The 21,501-nt window shown below is 37.6% G+C and overlaps 3 protein-coding genes across 4 annotated transcripts; 2 read left to right on the top strand and 1 right to left on the bottom strand.

Moving 5' to 3' along the window:
- Positions 1 to 1,226: 1,226 nt before the first annotated feature.
- On the bottom strand, positions 1,227 to 4,818 carry LOC121976825 (denticleless protein homolog). Its single transcript, XM_042529192.1, has 16 exons — positions 4,696 to 4,818; positions 4,496 to 4,614; positions 4,270 to 4,378; positions 4,073 to 4,137; positions 3,928 to 3,966; positions 3,709 to 3,805; positions 3,517 to 3,613; positions 3,358 to 3,421; positions 3,197 to 3,273; positions 3,016 to 3,097; positions 2,460 to 2,539; positions 2,298 to 2,382; positions 2,140 to 2,208; positions 1,976 to 2,043; positions 1,825 to 1,873; positions 1,227 to 1,750 (listed from the first exon to the last, which is right to left on the bottom strand). Exons 1-16 carry the CDS (start codon positions 4,805 to 4,807, stop codon positions 1,376 to 1,378), a joined length of 1,587 nt encoding a protein of 528 aa, XP_042385126.1. The 5' UTR covers positions 4,808 to 4,818; the 3' UTR covers positions 1,227 to 1,375.
- Positions 4,819 to 5,759: 941 nt separating this feature from the next.
- Positions 5,760 to 15,416, top strand: LOC121976826 (protein DETOXIFICATION 42-like). 2 transcript variants are annotated; one of them, XM_042529193.1, is made up of 13 exons: positions 5,761 to 6,205; positions 6,312 to 6,433; positions 7,541 to 7,750; positions 7,888 to 8,072; positions 8,692 to 8,827; positions 11,393 to 11,489; positions 11,594 to 11,694; positions 12,728 to 12,891; positions 13,573 to 13,644; positions 13,726 to 13,842; positions 14,007 to 14,102; positions 14,185 to 14,306; positions 15,360 to 15,416. In XM_042529193.1, exons 1-13 carry the CDS (start codon positions 6,120 to 6,122, stop codon positions 15,400 to 15,402), a joined length of 1,551 nt encoding a protein of 516 aa, XP_042385127.1. In that variant the 5' UTR covers positions 5,761 to 6,119; the 3' UTR covers positions 15,403 to 15,416. The 2 variants fall into 2 exon arrangements, 1 of the variants encoding a protein (XP_042385127.1); XR_006110690.1 differs by lacking the exon at positions 15,360 to 15,416 and having other exon boundaries at positions 5,760 to 6,205; positions 13,742 to 13,842.
- Positions 15,417 to 17,675: 2,259 nt separating this feature from the next.
- LOC121977987 (U-box domain-containing protein 4-like) lies at positions 17,676 to 19,471 on the top strand. The gene is made up of 2 exons (XM_042530384.1): positions 17,676 to 19,124; positions 19,210 to 19,471. Exons 1-2 carry the CDS (start codon positions 17,922 to 17,924, stop codon positions 19,249 to 19,251), a joined length of 1,245 nt encoding a protein of 414 aa, XP_042386318.1. The 5' UTR covers positions 17,676 to 17,921; the 3' UTR covers positions 19,252 to 19,471.
- Positions 19,472 to 21,501: the final 2,030 nt, after the last annotated feature.

The following is a 21,501-nucleotide window of genomic DNA, read 5'->3' as shown; positions in this document are numbered from 1 at the left end:
TATTTTAAAAAATTTATATTAATATTATTATCAATATTTTTAAAAATAATATTATTATATTAAAATAATAATAGCAATATTATTATTATTTTCAGGACGGATTCGGGGATGGGGACAATATCCCCATACCCACTCCAAAGCCGCCCCATCCCGAAAAAAATCTCTGAACCCGTCTCCATCCTCGAATAAATCAGGGATCCCCCGTCCCCATTTCGAGTTTTCCCCGCGGGATCCTGAACCCGCAGGGAAAATTGTCATCCCTAGTTGGCCCGACCCGCCAAATAATTTAAGAAGGTTAAGTTAGAATTTTATCAACTCAAACCCGCCGCGACTCAACCCGCCTAGGCTCACAATCGCACGGGTCGCCCCGTGGGGTTGAGAAATACATGTAAACTAAGTTTTATGTCAATTTATTATCTTTATTTTTTATAATTTTAAAATAAATTAATAATTTTCATCCTGCATGAGTACTTATTTATGTCCATTACCTATTTCGAAATATATTTCATTGATGAAAATTTTCTAAAGTAAAACGTTAAAGATATATTTTTTAATTTTTGATAGGCTCATAAGTTGGTTCACCTAACTCATAACCTATCTTAAATTGGATTGGAGATTTTTCAATCTGTCAAAATAATAAGTCAGCTTGTCTCGTCCCACCAAATGGTTGGATCATCATGGACTGACCTATCCAGCTACGAGTTAGTCAATTTGACAACTCTAATGCCTAGCAATGAAGAAATTATGATGTATAATGAGATGACTATTGCTGTAAAAAAAAAACATTGCAACTAGAAGTTCTGCTTAAAAAAAAAAACTTTTATTTCCATTGTTTTGGATGCCAAGAACATTGACTCAACTCCTTCAAAAGAGAAGGATATATTTATTTAGAGTCAGCAATTATGCATCAAATGTTTCTAAAAAGGTTCAAGAATTCACAAAAACCACACACTTGAAATGTCAGATAAGAACACTGAAAGTCATTTTGGAAAGTAGAATAAATTTTTGAAGGGAAATGAGCATTATCTTATTGATAATTATGACGTGAATATCTAAACAACCAACTTCAAATGGCTAAGACAAACATGAGTTAATTATAATGAGTCACTGACATGAAGACAATGCTTAAAAATTCCGTTAAGTAATTGAAATGGAAAGAATGATTAAAAAGGACATGTTTACACCAAAAAATTCATATTCCAAAATTCTCGTTAAGAACAATTCTCTTGTCAAAACTGAGTAGATGTATCTCTTGTATCAAACAGGCATTTAATTAAAGTAACAAAACAAAACAGCCTGAAGGCAAATCTACAATCTATTCTTGCTGTACAAGGACTCCTAACAGAGCAGTGGCGAGAGAAAAAAATGCCTCCTTTCAAACAGAATGATAATAGTCCAGGATAGTTCTCCTTTTAGTAGAGGGAGGAGGACTCAAAACAGAAGAAGGGCTACCAGAAATAGCTTCAAGACTTTCCTGCATCTCTTTTCCATCCATAAGAAATGAAGAACTTCTCTTTCTTCCTGATTCAGGTGTTCTGAATTCAACAACTTTGCATTGAGCAGGCGAGGATGGCTCATGTACTGTTGCTTCCATAGTTTGGAAATTATCTTTCATGGAAGCTGAACATGTAGGAGGCTCATCTAATATCAGCCTTCTGGGCTCAACTGAAGGAGCAATTATCCGCTTCCTAATTGCTGCTGGAGATTTTGTATTTAAGCAACCATCCTTATTCATTTTCCAGACACGCACCTGAGGAATGACATGGTTAGAAAACTTTAGTTTAGCTTGTTCATTGTAGCCTGCTGAAAACATGACAAGCTTACCATAAAGTCATCTGAAGAAGTGACTACTTTTCCAAGTTCGGATGAGCACCTGAAGAGCAAGAGCATTCAGGTATGAGGATTGAAAAGTAATAAAAACAGTAAAAAAAAAAAAAGTGTCGGCTTGTATCTTATTGTTTTTCTTTTTACTCACCAATCGACAGAAGTAACTTCTCCTTGATGACCTTTCAGAATAGTTGGTGCACTTTCTGGTCTCCTCACCTTAAACAAAAACATAGGAAAATGTTCGATACTAAGAGGATAAATGGAGAGGTTTCCCCTAGAAGAACAAGTAATCGGTACAAGTTAATTGACTACCTGCCATATGTAAGCATTGTCGTCACTGGAACCCCCAAGAATGTGAGCACCATCAAGGCTAATAACAGACTGCACCCACATGATAGGATTGGTCATTAATAAATTAACAAAACCTCACTGAAAAAAGATTTTAGAAAGTATGTGAAGAATTTTCTTGCCTTCACGAAGAATGACCCAATTTTACTTCCAGAAAAAATCTTTATGGGACCTCTATCAAGTTTCAGCACATCATATAGATAAATCCTGATAGCCATTTACAAACTATTTCAGTGTTTTGAGTGAATAAAGTGGTTGAATTTAAGTGATGTAGTTTTTAGCACCTGTTATCCCTGCAGGAAGCTGCAAGAGAAACACCATAGGAATCTTGCGAAAGGCTAGTAATTCCATGTTGAATCTTTTCCTTATATATGCAAAAAAGAAAAAGTAAATATCATTTTTGAGAAAAAATTGTGCATAAAGGAACATATTAGCTTTATTTTAATGCTATTTGATAAGACCAGAGGACAAGTATCCTAGCTCAGATAGAAATTACTTATCAAATGATAAAAGGCACATATACATATACAATGTATGTGTCTTGTTACCCTACGGTCCGTTTGGTATGGAACATCCACGACAAGTTTTTTTTAAAAAAAATTTTAGAAATAAAAAATTCATTAAATCTTAGACCCTATACATCCTAAATACATATATTATATCATATGAACATCTAAAATTTTTTAAAATTTTTTTTTTTAGTTTGAACACTATAACCTAACTTCTAAACTCTAAAAAAAATCTATTTTATTTGAAATGTCTGGATAAATTCCAAACGCCCCAAGTCAAGTTCAAAGGAGTCTGCAACATAAGATCCACAACATATATCACTACACTTACTGATTTTGTTGATGGCTCAGCAGCAGGGCAAGTTTGAATTATAGATGTTTTCAGATTGCGTGTATCCCAGAACTTCACAACACTGATTAATAGGAAAGAAAAACTGTTGTTACTTTCCTGCGTTCTCTGCTGTAGAATGAGTTATATCATTTATCATAAAATTTGAAATGTATTTTCAAACCTGTTTACTGCTCCAGCTGTGGCAATGGAAATCCCATCTTTGAGATAAAGAACTGAAGTGATGCTCTTAGAATCAGCCTACATATCAAATAAGCAATTAAGATAGAATGGCAAGCAGAAAAAATAGATTACTATCACAAATGACAATAGAATATTGATCACCTTTCCTCGCCAACCCCTCTTTCTTTGGGTGAGTGCATGGGCATCATTGACAAGCGAAATAGGCCTAAACAAGATTTTAAAGGTAAATCACCATTGAATTGAAAGACTAAAATAAGTGGAAAGAAGCCAATTATATAATTATAAAGTTGATTTTCATACGATAAACATGTTTCCCCAAAGCGATTTGTGGAACTAAAACTGCATCTTAGATCCCAAAGAGCAAAAGATCCATCTCTTGATCCAGAAACAACAAGGTCTGCAAATAAAAGATTGACACTTGATTGCTCAAGATACTCAATATAAGGTTAATAAGAAAAATGAGCTCATAGTCTAAGTAGCATAAGTGGCTACCAGGATTTGATGAGTGAGAGCAAACTGTTTTAACGCTGCCTGTATGCCCTGCCAAGCTCCCAGTGCATGTTCTCTTTTCAGCATTCCAAATCTTGATCTAATTTAATAGAATTGACATTTTAATGGGTTTCATGAATGAACAGACAGAACAGACCAAAACTAAGAAAATTCATATCAAATAGGTATTCAAGGGCAAGTACAGTTTGTCTCCCTACTTACATGTTGATCACCTGAAGCAGTTAAAATCTGATTATCTTCCTGCAGCAGATACATAGAGATCACTTGCATAAACTCTTCGAAATAATTTACAGATATTAAAGAACAGATAATGGAAGCGCTTGGACCAAACGTCAAGGAAATGTACCTTGTTCCAGCATATGTCAAATATAGCATTGCTATGTGCAATCCAATTGCAAACCCTAGCTTGTCCTGCAATGGTAAATAGCAAAATGTTTACGCATCTGGGAGAGCTAATTTCGTCAAAAACCCTAGCTCAAATTTTAGGAAATAACGATTTTTGCCTTCAATTAGAGAAGTATCATGCAGAAGAACAGGGTATACCTGCTCCTTCCCAGCAAGATGAATAGGACGGCAAGCTGCGGCGCGTGTCATAGAAGCTGATGTATCCTTCTTCATCAGACACCGCAAGGAGGTGGGGATTTCTACTACTCTGCCCAAGCAAATCACCCAAAAGCAAATATTGTATAAGGATCGTGAATCATTATAGCATTAGGCGAACGATTTCAAACCATCGAATAGAGGGAAAATTTTGATTAAAATACCCTACCTTGCAGAAGGAGACGGCTGTGGGAGGCGAGGGCTCGCCATCGTGCTCGATGGCGAGCACTCCTGCGCCAGCTCCGCTGGCATCCGACGTAAGGTCCCCGAGATGCGACCTTTTACGAACTACAAAAGGGGGAATTGGATTGCGATCAGAAAGTGAAAGAAACTGGATATCCAGCAGCATTTAGGATCAAGAAGGACTACCTCTTAGGCCATTTAGCTCTCTGGAACGCAGATCGCCGAAGAAGGAAGAAGGGCGACACCGATTCTCCATTGCTAAACGGAGAGAGGAAGGAGAGAGACTGGATTGCGGCATCGGGTCGGACATGTTTGATATATAGAGGAAAAAGCGGGCGGAGTAGGGTTTCCGCGGGAAGCTTCGTTTTGGTAATTTTGAAGCGGGAATTGGAATTGAACAGCGGGATTTTCGCAGGCACCAAATTCTGTTCCGACAGGGACGATCTATTTCGGCCGATATAATGGGCCGGTATAATATATTGGACCTATATTGGGTTTTCGGATTAGTTGAGTTTAAACCCAAATTATTAAAGAAAAAACAGAAAGAGTATTTAGCTTACCATTTTAATTAGCTAATAAAGGGTAAGCACTAAATAATATTTTGACAAATAATAATTGCCTAATATTTCACACCTCATTAGTCAGAGCCTAGATCCTCTAGACCGTAAAAAACGGTCTAAAGAATGGTCCCTTGATTTGGATTGGTGAGAATGAATGATCCCCATCTATTTTATGAATGAGGACCATCCCCTGAACCAATCCAGATCAAGGGATCATTTCCTGGATCACTTTTTACGGTCCCAGAGGATCTGCCCTCCATTAGTCATATAATAATTGATTTTTTCTATTATTTAATATTAAACACAATTATATTTTAATTAAAATATATATTATTTTAAGGCTCTAAAAACTTTAACCAAATTGGTAAAAGAAAACTGCGTTTGAGTTAACAAGAGCGTATTGTCTTATAAAACATACTTATATATTTTTAAAGTGAAAAATCTATATAGGAAAGAAAAAAAATCTTTATAAATTTTTAATTATGCCTATAAAAGTTATTAGAAAACTCATCCAAGGATATTTTAAAAAACTAAATTATTGATTGCGTACAATATTTCCTGTTTTAATCATTACGCTCTAATCTTTTTTTCATAACGAATATTCCTACTTTATGCAAAAAGTAGATATTAATATTTTAAAAGAAAATTTTTAACATAAAGAAAAATAAATGGAGCATGAAATTTCCAAGCTTTTTCAAAAGGAGGACACCACGCGATTCTTGATGCTTCTGGCACTCAACCACTGACCACTACTCGGGAAGTTGAAGAGATTCTGACCCTTCCGGGAGAAGGAAGACGAGGTCTCACCTGGTTCAGGTTTTTCTCTCTCTCTCCCTATTCTGGCGTGTATCTCTTTTTCCTCAACATTTGACTTCAGCGTTATCTTCTCCGCCACCGGGTCTTCTCGACGAGAAATTTGAGGTGCTGATCGTGGAAGGGAGGTGTTTGGGAGCCCTTTCGTTCGGTTCTAGTGTTTCTGGTACGCGTGCAAGCGGTCGAGCAGCCATGGGGGAGATATTCTGGCTCGGATCGGTTGTTTCTCTATAAAAGATGGCGTCTTTGGATACTAGTCTACTGCACTCGGCCTCTACATCAATGATGTCTTCTCCTCTTCGAATTTTCTTCAAGGATGCCGGGTATGAGGTTCATGATTTTGGTGATTTCCTTTAAAACGTTTACGTGAATCTAAAATTGAGGGCTTTATTACGTTTTCCTCTTCTTAACTTGAATTTTGTGGCGCAGGCGCGTCTTTAAATTGGATGAGCTCGGAGTGGAGATTATGAGCATTGCCTTGCCGGCAGCTCTTGCCTTGATGGCTGATCCCGTTGCTTCTCTCATTGATACTGCCTTTATTGGTCACATAGGTATAGTCTGCTCTGAACGTCTGTTTGCGTCAGTGCTCACTCTTTGCGTGTAGTTTTGTGCGCATTATTGTTGTCATAGTTTGCAAGATTTTTTTTGTCTGATTGAAATGAGAAAAAATGTTCCTTGATTTCTCGACTCCTATTTAAGGAGTACCAGCCACTGCATCTGATTTACAGGGCAGTCCCTACTCCCTATTTCTTTAGTACTGAACTGTGGAGGTCGTGGCAAATCCCATGTTTCCTTCCTTATGTATATACACCAGTAATTTTAGAGCCATCAAAAGTTGGTAACACATGCAAATTTCTTCTATTATATCGGTAGTTGCCAAGGTTGGTCTTGTTATTCAATGGGGACTTTCACTAAAATGACTGCATGCCTTCCAAGGTTACATTATGCAGTCCAACGTGTCTCTCCTGCCAAATAGCTAACTTAACTATGACAATTTCTTAATATACGGACATTGATGCTGAGTGTATATAGCATGCACGGAGGCAACATCCTTCGTTACCCATGATGATCATTTATGCTCTGACCTTCTTTCACTTCAGCTAAATCATCTGTTTTGGGTCTGAACTTTGAACAAACTTGATCCATATAACCCAACACAGCAGGTTATTGTCTTCACATTAGGGCAGTGAAAGGATATGATTTTGAATTTCGACAGCATTCTTGATCTCATGATTGTGATTATGAAGAGAAACTAATAGAACGACAAACTACCTAGGAGTTTCAGTATGATAAGATGGATGAATTTTTATTCATGTCTTAAGAAATCATCGAGACTCATGGGCCACAGTAATATTTTGAAATTATTTTTATTGTCTCACTTTTGTTCATATTTTTTCTACTAAACTTTGTCTTTTGGGCTCACAAGGAATAGATTACTAAAAAGTAAAAACCCACAATGTGCACAAAGATATGCTCAAACTGGGGATCAACCGCATCCCTCCACACTTACATTCACCTTCACCATCTTAGCGAGTTTTTGTTTGGATAATTTTTCATTTCATGAATATATGCATGCAATTTTCCATCAAGTTGGTCTTTTTTCTCAGGATATTAATATGTTAAGCCTACGCTTTAATCAATACTATTATTTATTACAGGTCCAACTGAACTTGCAGCTGTAGGTGTGGCTATTGCAGTGTTTAATCAAGCATCAAAAATTGCTATCTTTCCTGTTGTTAGTGTCACAACGTCCTTTGTTGCTGAGGAGGATGCTGCAAGCAAATTATCAAGTGCTGATCTTGAAAATGTGGAGCGCAATGAGTTTTTTTCTGAAGATAGTGAAATGAAGGAACTGATATCTCACAATGGTATGCAATTCCTAATGTTTGGTATTTTGTAATCATTGATCTTTTTCACAAAGTAAAAAAAAGAAAAGACATCTAGGATATAACATTAGGTGTGAGTCCCACTTAGATTGGTCCATACTCAATCACCTTTTTCACAGGTCATGATGAGCAACTGCAAGCCTCATCCTCATTCTCTGATACCAACACAGTTGCATTTGGCCATCGAAAACGTATTCCTTCAGCCTCTTCAGCATTAATAATTGGAGGGATACTTGGTCTCCTTCAAACCATATTCCTAGTTTTGGGAGCAAAGCCCATTTTGAACTATATGGGTGTGACAAATGTACGACTACACATCTCCTTTATAACTTTCTGTTTTGATCTCAAATTTTCCTTTGTTTTGGCCAGCTTAATTATGGGTCCATTGATCTGTCAAGTTTTGCTATTGAAAACCATTGTAGCCTTGCTGAAAACATTGTTTAAGTAGTATGAAGTGTCTTAACAACATGGAATTTGGTGATTATATAAGCATTATGGTTATTTTTGTTACTGCTAGACAGCGAATTCATGTATTTCAATGGCATACATAGTATGTCTTAGGTGAGTTGTTGAGACAAATAAAGGATGTGCATGTATGCACATGCATGTGTTTTGGAGGTGGGGGAGGAAGACGGAGGAGGATTGAGAGAGTGGCAAATTAGATGAATTTGTAAATGATTTACATGAGAAGGATGAGAACCAAGGTAATAGGTGCAATATATTTGTCTTGTCTTTAGAGTCATCCTTTGTTAAGGCTTTGCAGAACTCCTGTAAATTTGCTTCTTAAGTACTAGGTAATTCTACTCCTTTCTCGACTCCTAATATCTAGTTGTAACTGTCAAATTAGATGCAATCCTTTTTGAAGTTTCAATTTCCATGTTTTGTGTGAATTGTTGCTATACAATAACAGGGTTTATCAACAGGATTCTCCTATGATGACACCAGCATTCCAATACTTGACATTGCGATCACTTGGTGCTCCTGCTGTTCTCCTGTCTTTGGCCATGCAAGGAGTATTTCGTGGATTTAAGGATACAAAAACTCCTCTGTATGCAACTGGTGAGATAAATTATAACTGTAAATGCCCAACCAACGCACCAATGCTGTACCATGTTTAATTTGGAGGTTTTTTCTCTTTTTAAGTGTTGTCCTGCATTATGCCAGTATAAGGGTTTAGCTATACCTCTAAAACTGAAATTTAGTTCTTGTTTGCTGCTGACCTTAATCTTCTACTTATCTTTTTCAGGGCCATTGTTTTATCTTTACAATTTATCTGCCTTTTGTGGTCCTTGTTTCCTCTCTCTTTTAATTTTTATTTAGATAATTATTTTCTTTCTCCAATATTATGTTTCTAAGTTCTAAGGATGTTTTATCTTTATTGAAAACATTTTTTTGAATACTTCTTTGGAAGATTTATTGTTAGTTTTTATGCAAGATTGGTTGCCTAGTTTTAATTTTTAGAATGCTATTGCTTCTCAAAGATATGGTTCATCATTTTGTCTTGAGACCTCTAAAGAAATCATTGCTATTATCTGCCAAATGTATTTATAGGTCTGTTGGTTGTTGCACTCGTCTCTTGCACAAATTCTCCCATATACATGGGACTATAGCCATACACTTTTTGTGGGTGTTATGTATGCCTCAAATTAAGTGTATCTTTTTTGTGTCAGAATTTCATTGATTTCCTGAAAAATATTTAAAATGAAAAATTGGGAGGCAAATGTAGGCTCCAAATCATGACCAGTCATGGGATGCAGCAGGTTTCTTTCTTCATGCTAGAGATATGTGTATCCAATTAATTTTTGATATATGTAGTTGAGAATTTGAGATGTACTTTCCTTGTGGCTTTTGAGGGTATTTTCTATAGCTGTCATTGAATGATTGTCTTGTATTAATTGAGAGGTTGTACTTTGTTAACGTAGCGAAATCATCTTCTTGTTAGAATGTTTATGTTGTCTTTACTTAACCATGGTGCTGATGAATTATGTCAGTGGCAATTCTGATTCAGTTAATGTGTTCTATGAGTAACAGTAAGTGTCATATATGATATACCTTACCGGAGTATGATGTTTTGTTAGAGTTAATCATATTGATAATATTATTTTGTCCTTGGCATCCTTCTGGTGGTGATATTATTCTGAAGAAGATTAACACAGGTAACCACGAGTTTGAGCATTACTTGAACTTCATGAGTATTTGTTTCAATTTGCAGTAAGTATCATGTAGGGGTTTTGGTGAAAAGGTGGAGAAATTTTGAGACAAGCTTAAAAATAGTGGTATCATAATCAGTTGTGATCCTCGTTCCTAACAGTTGCAAGCTAGGACTCACAACTGGTGCTGATATTCAAGGGGAGGAAGGGGAGAGGAAGGGGGGAGGAAGAGGAAGAAAAACAAAGGAAGAAGATGCACATGCAACTATGCAAGTCCTGCACTTCTCATCCACCATTTGCCTAGTGCTTGTGATTTCTAAGGGTCTGTTCACTTTAGAGGAAGGGTGCTGTGATAGGGAAGGTACTGCACTGTCTTCCCTATCTGCTGTTTTCTTGGAAAGCTGTTGCTGCAAGAAGGGAGACTCAATTCATTCCATGGAATCAATTTGTTCCAAAACCCGCCCACCAAAATCATACAGGAGTGCTAAAAAGAGTTAAAATGTAAAAACTACCCTTCAACTCTCACTTCATGTCGGTTTTTTCATGTTTCCTTGAGGGAAAAAGTGAAGGGAGAAACAACAATGCTCTAGTTGATCTCAATGTTGTGTTGTTTGCAGTGGTGCTAAGGGCATCAACTAACTGCAACATGATGGTGGTGGTGGTATAGTCAATGTCCTCAGAGTGTCTATTTTTACAGTCTTCTTTGAATGATTGATTTTTATTACTTGAAAGAATTGTTGTACCATTTGAAATCTTTTTCCTTCTTGCAGTTTTTTATTCTCTTCTATTTTGGAGTTTCCATGAAAATCTAATGTGCTTTTATTGTCTGCAGTCTTTTGTGTTCGTGTTTATTCCACGTGATTGTACTCAAGATTAATCTTGTTGTATTTGCATGTATTTTGAGTTTAGCAGTCTATGTTTAACTGTGTCTATTTGTTAAATACTTAAATTGGATAGCCGGGGCTCTTCTTTCTCTAGAAAATTGCAAAATTAGCCTCCTTAACAGTTCCCTTTATCTACACATCTGTCAACAACTCTAGTGGTATGTTCTAATTCACTGTGTGATGATGGAAGATGGACAAATGAGAGGGTGCATGAAATGTGGGTAGGATAGAGTCTTGTCTTGTTCTTTGTCTATCAAATTTAAAAAAAAAAAATCCCATGTTTGTGTATCCATGGATGAAAATTTGCACATGGATTTACTGATATTCTTGAGTCTTGCTTCCATAAGAGTTGAGCAAAAAATTTGTTTTGCATTGGTACTATAGCACATAATGTTCCACCAACTTAGCAAATCTATCCCTTTTTTCTCTATTGCATGTCGCAGTCACGGTAGATTTTTTGTACTCATCTACAAATTTTTGAAATTTTTGGTCAAAATATCACCAACATTGAGAAACATATTGCTGTGATGTATTCCAACTGTTAATTTTTCTGGATGAAGTACCAAGAATATTCTTTCTCCCTAATGCAGTGGCTGGAGATGTAATCAACATATTCTTGGATCCAATTTTTATTTTCTTTCTCCGATTAGGTGTTAGTGGTGCTGCAATTGCTCATGTCATTTCTCAGTATGTACACATTTTGTCTTCTACATCTGGTTTGTCTTTTTGTTTGCATCTATCTGTTGAATACAAATATAATTATTCCTTTTTGCTTTTGTTATGTACTGCAGATACTTGATTGCGGTAATACTCTTATGGAGATTGCTACAACAAGTTGATATCTTGCCTCCTGGTATTAAAGATCTGCAATTTAGTCGATTCCTTAAAAATGGTAAGTAGTTCCATGTATCTGACTGTCGTGTTCAATGTCAAAGTTATCCATTCTGTATTCAGTATACTTATGTCTGATTTTTACCAACTTGTAGATTGTGTGTTTTTGAGCCATAATCAACTATTTTGCTTCAATTTTGTTACGTTGCTAAGGCAGCTATTGTTACTCATCTGTTGAAAGTGTTAGTAATTAGCCCTAAGAGCCAATGAGATGATTAGGCCTTTTGGTTACTAATTGAGTTAGACTCAATTAACCCACTCATTGGATTGAGTCCAATCCAAATTAGACACATTGGATTCATGGGTTAGACTCAATGGGTTAGACTTATTGGGTTATTGGATTAATGGTTAATCCAATATATAATAATCCAACCCAGTAAGAGGAATACAAAGAGGCAAAAACCCTTGGTATTCATTGGATGAATATAAATAGATTTTTAGATTTATTTTCCATTTAGATGAGAAAAGGTGTCTCTTGAGCTTCTCTCTTCTTCCTCCTCCTTCCTCCTTGGCCGAATCTTCAAGCTTGGCCGAACCATACTTCTTGCTAGCACAAGAAGATGGTTCTTCTCCGAAGGCTTCGTTCGTGCGACGAACAAAGGATATGTTCGTGTGGATACCATAGAGACGCGGACGCTTGAACGCGTTGAGATCTGGATCCAAAGAAAATGTTGCTGTCGGGATTGCGAAGGGCACACGAAAGGTATAATCCTATCATGTAGCTTAGCATAGATTATTTTCAAAACACGTTCCTTCCCTTCGCATGGATCTGCTGGATAGAGGATCTAGTTAATTTCTGCTGCGCTTTCGCGTGTTTAGCGCACTAGATCCCAACAGAAAGAAGAAATTACTTTTTAGAATTGACTTTCAGTAGTAGTTACACTTCCTATTTGCACAAGTACTTAGCCTTAACCTCTTAGGCATGCTATCAGTGCTTCTTATTCTTGGTTCTCACCGGATTGGATCTGTTGGGTGCTTTCTACCCAATTGATGTCTTTGGAGCTACAACACAAATGTTTGTTTTTTTCTTTCAGGTTTTCTATTGCTTCTGCGTGTGATTGCAGCAACTTTCTGTGTAACACTAGCAGCTTCAATGGCTGCACGGGAAGGATCAGTTCCCATGGCTGCATTCCAGATATGCTTGCAGATTTGGCTGGCAAGTTCTCTTCTTGCTGATGGTTTGGCTGTCGCTGGGCAGGTTAGGAAACAACTTTAACATATATGCAAAATTACTACATAGCAGAGTGAAAGTATTTTGCATTTACATTTCATTCTTCCATTTTTTTTTCTTACTTTCACGTTCATTTTGTGTTTCTTTTATTTTCTACTTGATTCACTGAAAAAGACTTGTAGCCTGAAAGTTAACCTTTTTCTGTTAAGTTTTGCCAATGATGCAATACAATAGTGTTGCCATTTTGCATTATTAATTAGCAATTAACACAGAAAATTGATGGGTGCAAGGAGCTTCGTGCATTGTGATATTTGGAAGCGACAAGTATGATATTTAGTAATCATGCATAATAATCTGTGTTGTAGTAATTTATATTCATACATAGGTTTCGTTCTGTTTGTGCTTTTCCTATATGCTAATCTCACTAGAATTCTCTCCAAATGCCATTATACATGCCTGCTATTTTATTTGTGTGACATTCTGTAGCATTGATCAATTTCTTGCTACTTGGACTAAAGCCATCCTCTTGAGTGATGCATGAAGATATTTTTCAAAACATGCATGTATAATTTGAGTCGAGCACTTGAGCTCATCAATTTTCCTGTCTACCGTCCTTAAGAACTTGTTTGACTATGTCAATTTTTAACTTCTTGATGCCTCTTCCTAGTTTTCATTTTGGAGTACTGAGATAGATCAACTTTTTTGCAGGCAGTACTTGCAAGCGCATTCGCTAGAAATGATCATACGAGAGCAATATCTTCAGCATCACGTGTACTACAGGTACATTTTCTAAAACTCAATGTTCACGCTTCATACTTCAGATGCTACAGTTCATTTATAATTTTATATTATAACATGCAGTGGGGTATGATTCTAGGACTTGTCCTATGTGTCGTACTCGGGACTGGTTTGCAGTATGCATCAAGATTGTTCACAAAGGATGCTGAAGTGTTACAACTCATTCATACTGGAATCCCGGTATCTGATTAACTCATTGTTGGAATAGTTTTGCTATTTTCAGTTAGAAATATTGTGATTTGGATATTAGAGGCAGCTTCCTGAACGTCATGCACTAGTCTGTCTCGCCTAAACTCTGTTTAGAAATCTAATTTCTGCTTAATGTATTTCATTCTCCTTTGCAGTTTGTGGCACTAACTCAGCCAATAAATGCTTTGGCCTTTGTCTTCGATGGTGTCAATTATGGAGCGTCGGATTTTGCATACTCTGCATATTCCATGGTAAATTATGAATAACTTCAGGAATTTGATAAAATGCTAAAACTTTCATGCTCCACCAGCATCTGACTGTATTTTATCTCAGATTCTGGTGGCGATAGTTAGCATTGCGTGTCTGGTTGTCCTATCCTCTAGTTACGGCTTTGCTGGTATCTGGATAGCTCTAACAATCTACATGAGTTTGCGGATGTTTGCTGGTTTCTGGAGGTAACACTGAACCTCTTATTATTTATTTTAAATGTCTTTTACATTTCAATTTTCAGTGTAGACCTTTACACTATCACATGCTTGTAGATATTTGTTAACAGGGGTGAAATTAGGACGGGTCAAGGTGGAATCTACGTAAATTGATTCAAGTCATGAAAAAAAAATGAAATCGAAATATATTTCAGAACCCCTAGAATCTGAACCTATGGGAAGAAATCCTGGATTGAAAATTCACTCATTTTGGCTACAATTGCAGATTAAGGTTTTTAATTTCGATGATGATATTTGGCTCCCTTTTTTTTTGACGCACAAGAAGCATTCTACTTGAGTAGGAAACATGCTCGGTAAATGCACTGCTTCTAAGTTCGACTTCCCATCAGCGGGAAAATTTCCTCTCACCTGAAAAAGGTTTAACCTTGCAAGTTCTTAGGTAAGGAATTCAGTGGAAAACAAGGGGAGAAACATCCACTCATAAACTTCTTATGCTAGGTTTGGTTCATGAAATGGAATCGATAGGAAATGCTTAGTGACAATGTAATTTGCCCAATTCATCCAGTCCGTTGAGCCTACTCAGCTCGTCTGGTCCACTTGTTCTGCTCACTATATTTGACATGCATTGCCTGCTTATTCTTCAATATCTATATCAAATAGTTATCCCTTGGCATGGAGTATCGAATAGATTAAAAGAGGATGATTAGAGAATAGCGACGTCATAGGAATTGCTATTTTGAGATTATATTTACTAAACAAACAGATAGATACTTGCAATGATTCATAAGGAACAAGTCATTTTTCCGAACCAAACCCACCACACCGCTGCTCAATAGTATCTTGGAAAATTTAAGGAGGAAACGTATGTTAGATGACCAACCCAAACCAGAACCACTTAGAGATACTGCATGTTTCCTGGTCCATCTGCGTGTTTGTCATCATTTTGCAGCTCAGCTCCGTATTTTGCCTTCAGATGTCACTCACTGCTGTTCAGCTTCAGCTGCTGCTTGGTCCATGCATTTACTTGTACTACTGAAACTTTTTCTTCAAATTGATCCACAGGATCGGAGCAGGGAGGGGACCGTGGACCTTCCTTTGGAGTTGATCTGAAGAAGAAAAGAAAAAAAACGAAGAGATTCTAATTCACAGGCATAAAATGAAGCCTAATTGAATTGCAATTGTACCAGTATTCTTCTTTTTTTGGAAAAGCTGCCTTAAGTTGATTATACTTGATGTAGAGAGATCCTTAAAAATGTTTTTGACATGTAAGCATATAAAGTGAAAAAAAAAAGGAAAAAACTGCTGATGCTTTTAACTCGATCGCTTTCTTGTGTGCTGGCGAATGTGGCAGAATTGCATCAGTTGGGATTGAAGATCGGAGTAATACCATGAACGGTCATAGTGTAAGTTTATTGATGATGCTAAATGAAGTGTAGTTATGTTTTTTTCACTGTGGATTCGGCAAAATTGATTTGCATAACAGTCAATTTTATTGGATAAAAATCATAAGAGTGTCTATCTCGTCACTATATATTTTATTTTTGAAATGATTTTTATTTTTAATATTGTTGTAGTAGTAATGATATGTTGTAGCTGCTACTCAATTATAATAATTATAATCTTATAATTGTTATATACAATGTTAATCCGAAATAAAATACGAGTTATGATTTGTTCTACTATGATATAATGTTAATCAATGTTTCAGTATTGATCAATGTTAATAAGAGATAAAGTGTTCATGTAATGGCTACATCAAAGTATTATTATTTGTCATGGTTAATTTTATACATTATTATTATTATTATTTGATACATTATTAAAATTTATGAATAGATTCTATCCATTATACGATAAAAATTTATAACACGAGAAATATATTTACAAAAAAACATGACTAGTATGAGAAAATTTAAAACCTTTAAAACATATGACTATGTATTATGACTATTTTTCAAATATTATTAATATGTAAAAAAATAATAATTTTAATATGCCTTGAAAAATATTTTGTGTGCCCGAATGCATTGTATTCCTTGATATTCTTTAAAAAAAGGTCAAAGATAAATTTTCATAAAAAAGTATTAAAAGTCACGAGATTAAAATTTTGATAATAAAATGACAATCGAGACTTCACGCTACATTTACAAGATCTTTTCTCACTTATCATTTGAAAGTAATAAAGTTTAAAAATTTGGTACCAATAAAGAATAGATATATGAGTTTTTTTTTCAACTCTTTTGAAGGATGATATTTAAATGATCTCATACTTTTAAATCACAAAGACAGACTAAAACATAGTTCGGGACTATCTCAACTATTGTGCACTGTAATTACTTTCTTTTAATAGGACGAGAATAATGATTATTTTAATGGATCTACTTTCTAATTTATTTTGGTAACTAAAAAACTCTAGAGGATAAGAGTTCAAATAAATTGGATATTTGCATTAAAAAAACAAACTTATTACCTTTATTTAGCCAAAACTACTAAAACTACTAAATGACTATATTTTGATTACTTTTGCTCCAAAAGTAATCAAACTATTTTAAAATAATCATTTAGGAGTTTTGACTAAAACTAGTAAATGACTATATTATAATTATAACCAAAATAACTAAATAAATCTATTAATTTTGACTAATAGGATCATATTTTTATTTTTAGAAATTAAATTTATCTTACACTACATAACTAATATCACTTACTCTCCGGTCCTTATGCTTAAGTTTTAAAATTTTAATATATAATTTATACTATAATTTTGATTAAAATTAATTTAATAGTCATTTACTATTTATATAAATGTATTAATGAATCATTGATCTAAGGACATAGATACTTTCTGATTTATCAGGTAAGCTATAGAAATTTTAAAAGAATTAATAGACATAAATTAAATATATAATGTAACTAATAATAAAAATGTATATATACACATTTGAAAAGGACCACCTCTGATATTTACCATATTTTCATTATGCTTTTTGAGTTTGGACAGCAGTGCGACGTCAAAAATATCCAATCTCGAAAGGGGTGCAGTTTCAATCTTTAGCAACGCGGCCCATCGCAATCCAAACGATGACCTCACCGATCACGCAGACGCCCACACCACGTCACGAGCCATCCCACCAAAACCTCGCAGACCTTTATGCCAGCTGTAGTCCACGACACCCAACCCTACAATCCAAACCCCAAAGCTAATAACCCTAAACGACACCCAACCCTACCAATCCAAACCCCAAAATTAATAACCCTAAACGACAGCCAACCCCAATCCAAACCCCAAAATCCAATCCAAACCCCAAAATTAATAACCCTAAACGACACCCAACCTTACCAATCCAAAACCCCAAATTAATAGCCCCCCTGATAACCCCAATGCGCCGCCGATCCAGACCACATCCTTGTCTCGCCACGCGTCGCTCATCCACGCATCCCCGCCAACACTGTCGCGCCGTGGCGTCTCCCCTGTTTCGGCAAAAGCAGGACTAGACCACCGCCATGGAGTTATCGTCGTAGTCCTCGCCCAGGAATTAGTCGAGTCGATCGCTCCGCCGCTTGGTCGCCGAGCGCATGGATTGATTCTTACCGTCTTTGTGATTAGGTGGATTGTCGTAAAAGATGCTGTCGCTCGCCGACTGCGCTTCCGTGGTCGATCGCTCGCTCGGTCGGTCTGCGCGGACGGTGTCGCCCTCGGCCTCGCGGCGCTCCTCCACCGTGTCCGGTGAGATGACCGACTCGGTCGTCGACTTGCAGCTGCATGAACTCGCCAAAGCGCCCTCCTTGCGGTTTTCCTCTTCGCCGACCTTCGGCGAGTCAGCCGCCGAGCTGCTCGACCTCTCGCGGGATTTCTCCCGCCATGGTAGTTTTGACTGTGACGTCTCCGGTGAGCTCCGGCGGTTGGCGTTGATCCCTCCCGACGAGGTGGGGCCGAGCGCAGTGGATTCCCTGACCGGCGACGTCGAGGCGCTCATGCTAGAGATAGGCGACATGGAGGAAGCGTCCATCGAGAGCGTGGAGCCGGCGGTTAAGGCATGCTTGGAGGGACTGGTCTCAACGTCGACGGATACGAAGCGTGCGGCGGCAGCAGCTATACGACTTCTAGCGAAGCACCGGTCCGATTTTCGACTGCTAATTGGGGCGTCGGGGGCGATACCGCTGCTGGTGCCGCTTCTGAAGAACACGGACCCGGAGACGCAGGAGACGGCGGTCACAGCGCTTCTGAACCTATCTCTGGAGGTGGAGAACCAGGGCCCCATTATGGCTGCGGGCGCTGTCAAGCCGCTGGTCTACGTTTTGCGCACGGGGACGGCAGTGGCGAAGCAGAACGCAGCGTGCGCGCTGCTCAGCCTATCGATGGAGGAGGAGAACCGCGTCCCGATCGGGGCCTCCGGCTCTATTCCGCCGCTCGTGGCGCTCCTCGTCGGCGGGACGAGCCGGGGAAAAAAAGACTCTCTAACGACGCTGTACAAGCTGTGTTCGTCTAGGCGTAACAAGGAGCGGGCGGTCAGGGCGGGGGCGGTGTCACCGCTGCTAGTGCTGGCGGGGGATCACGGCGGGGGCATGGCGGAGAAAGCGCTGGTGGTGCTGGGGAGCCTGGCGACGATACCGGAAGGAATGAAGGCGATCGTGGACACCGGAGGAATGCCGGTGCTGGTGGAGGCCATGCAGGAAGGGCCGACCCGCGGGCGGGAGTTCGCCGTGCAAGCTCTGCTCCAGCTCTGCGCCGACAGCACCGCCAACCGGGGTCTCCTTGCTCGAGAGGGCGTCATTCCGCCGCTGGTGGCGCTCTCTCAGGCCGGCTCTTCCCGTGGCAAGCAAAAGGTATCTCTCAACAAAACTAGCTGCCATTCCAATCCAATCATTCTTAGCTTCAATTCAGTCTCATTCTCTCTCTCCATCAATGAAGGCGGAGAAGCTCCTTGGATACTTACGGGAACAGCGACCGTGAGGAGCGCCGCCGCCGCTGCCGGACGGTGAAGGCGACGGAAAAATCTCATCTTTATCAAGCAATCATCTACCAGTTTCCATACCGTCTACTGTGAAAGAAAAAAAAAATGAGTTCTTGGTGATTTGATTTGCTGGCGTGTTTTCGGATTGCAAACTTGTTCTCTGAACTCATTGATTTATTCATTAATTTGGATACGAGCGTGAATTGTTTTGATCAAATCGGAATACTTCCCTTGGTGTTCTTGCCATTCCTGGTTCTTTCTTTCAGTTCTAGTACCAGTTGAAGGACACCACTTTATGAACTGATCTGATACTTAGTGTTTCTAAAATCTCACCATTACCTGTTCTTCTGAATCTGATCATCTACAAATACTTCTTGGACAGTGGTCTGAGAGATTGGCCAAAGTTTAGATGCTGGATAGCTTTTTCTTTGCATCTTTGCTTTTCGATATCCTTTCTTTACTGATGGTTGGGGATTTGGTGGGCAAACGCATCATGTTGGTTCCCTTACTAGATAGAAAGCTCAAGAATGGTGTAGATTTTTGTTATTGTCACGTGCAGTGAAGACATCATTGTTGATCTCGGAGAAAGGAGGAAAAAAAAAGTAAATTAAGGAGAGATAGGGATGACCTTCATGGTTGTTAAGCTGCTCATTAACACATAAAAGCTTCTCAGAGGTACTTTTAGTGCAATTAGGTTGAGAGGTGAGACCTGTTGTTTCCATCTTCCTTTGTTTATGCCAATTCAACACTTCAGTGGTGTCGTAAAACAGTCATTTGCACCCTTATTTTCCATGAATGCATACTGATAATCACTGATACATCCCTGAAATCTCTTCACGAGCACTCTTGGTGCCAACTTACTCGATGCTAATCGATTCAAGAGCTACTGGTCTACAGTCAGCTCGTGCTATGGCATTCTGAATTTCAATTGTTGCACCATTGATCTCCAATGGATGAAGAGCATAAAACTATAACCTTGGCATCATGCGAGCTCGCCTGAGTAAAATATTTGATGATCGAGCTAAGACACACCCTTATACAACCAAAAAAACTATATTATGATAATCAAGCTGCAATACATACAACCTCAAATTTGGTATTGCATGAGATAAAGCATATAGAGATTTGCAGCAAGTAGAGTTTCTTTATTATATTTGAACAGATCTCTTATGACATAAGTAAATATGTATAGGATAGAGGAAATTATATATATTTTCTTAAACTCTAACCATAAAGAAGAAATTATGTCATATTCAAAACCTTCACATTGACCAGCCATTTTTATTTATTTTCTATATTTAAAAAAGTGTATAATATATACTGGTCCTCCTATTCTAATAACAGGGAGTCATGAAAGTGATAGAGTAACTACTTGACCTCAAACTCTCTTTTTGGCCTTCTAATCATTAATCAAATTAAACAGCTATCAAGACAAAGAAATAAACATTATATATTTTTTTAAACAGATATGGTGCTGCATTACTTCATGTGTTTATTGCAATCAGAAACAAGTTCATCAAAGTTTCCTTTGGAACACTGTTTGATTACATCATTGCTGATCTTATTGTATGTATCTTTGAAGAAGAAGGAGGAGGAGGAGGAGGAGGAGGAAATTGAATCTTGAATCTGTATTGTACAGTTGAATTACTTATTTCCATGTATGATGAAATTTTTTGCTTATACTTGTTGAATGAATGACTCAAATTTTAACGACTGGTTTAGTAACTTACACGTGTTTAAGGCTTAAATATGTGGATAATTAGCTTGATATATTTTGATGTTGTTATAGTCAACTTCTTCCGTCAGGAAGTGTTATGTGAAATAAAAGATAGTGTTTGAGGGATTCCTTCTCATCTTCCCAACTAATTAGGCCAAGGGAGCAATTGGGGCCTTTTAATTGGGCCTGCCAGGATCCCAACTCAATCCAATTCCATGCAAATCATTATTTAATTTACTCTTATTTTTAGTTAAGTTTTAATCAAATTTAATTCAAATAATTTTGATAAAAACTACTGCAGTATTAATCAAAATTATTCTAATATTGCCCCCACGGTGCAAGATGTATAATGGATTTACATAGTACCACGGTTCAAAATCTAACTAGGATAAAAGTATATTTTACGGTAAATTTTTAACTATGACGGTCAATTGTTTGATAAATTGCCATGAGTACTTTCGAATTTATTCAATAGATGAATAGGAGAAGTCCATCCTCCTAAGCTATAGAAAAATTAGAGTCTGAGTATCCA

The sequence above is a fragment of the Zingiber officinale genome, chromosome 4B (genome assembly GCF_018446385.1).
Source record: "Zingiber officinale cultivar Zhangliang chromosome 4B, Zo_v1.1, whole genome shotgun sequence".
NCBI lineage: Eukaryota > Viridiplantae > Streptophyta > Magnoliopsida > Zingiberales > Zingiberaceae > Zingiber > Zingiber officinale.
The sequence above is the reverse complement of the archived record's forward strand: the minus strand, read 5'-3'. Positions and strand labels throughout refer to the sequence as shown.

Coding starts and splice junctions, on each gene's coding strand:
- LOC121976825 (XM_042529192.1), bottom strand. CDS start 4,807: ATGCCGCAATCCAGTCTCTCTCCTTCCTCTCTCCGTTTAGCAATGGAG. Junction 3,967..4,072: donor TTGACATATGCTGGAACAAG/GTACATTTCCTT, acceptor TATCTGCTGCAG/GAAGATAATCAGATTTTAAC. Junction 2,383..2,459: donor GCTTCCTGCAGGGATAACAG/GTGCTAAAAACT, acceptor AATGGCTATCAG/GATTTATCTATATGATGTGC.
- LOC121976826 (XM_042529193.1), top strand. CDS start 6,120: ATGGCGTCTTTGGATACTAGTCTACTGCACTCGGCCTCTACATCAATG. Junction 8,828..11,392: donor AACTCCTCTGTATGCAACTG/GTGAGATAAATT, acceptor TCCCTAATGCAG/TGGCTGGAGATGTAATCAAC. Junction 13,843..14,006: donor TCATTCATACTGGAATCCCG/GTATCTGATTAA, acceptor TCTCCTTTGCAG/TTTGTGGCACTAACTCAGCC.
- LOC121977987 (XM_042530384.1), top strand. CDS start 17,922: ATGCTGTCGCTCGCCGACTGCGCTTCCGTGGTCGATCGCTCGCTCGGT. Junction 19,125..19,209: donor CTTCCCGTGGCAAGCAAAAG/GTATCTCTCAAC, acceptor CCATCAATGAAG/GCGGAGAAGCTCCTTGGATA.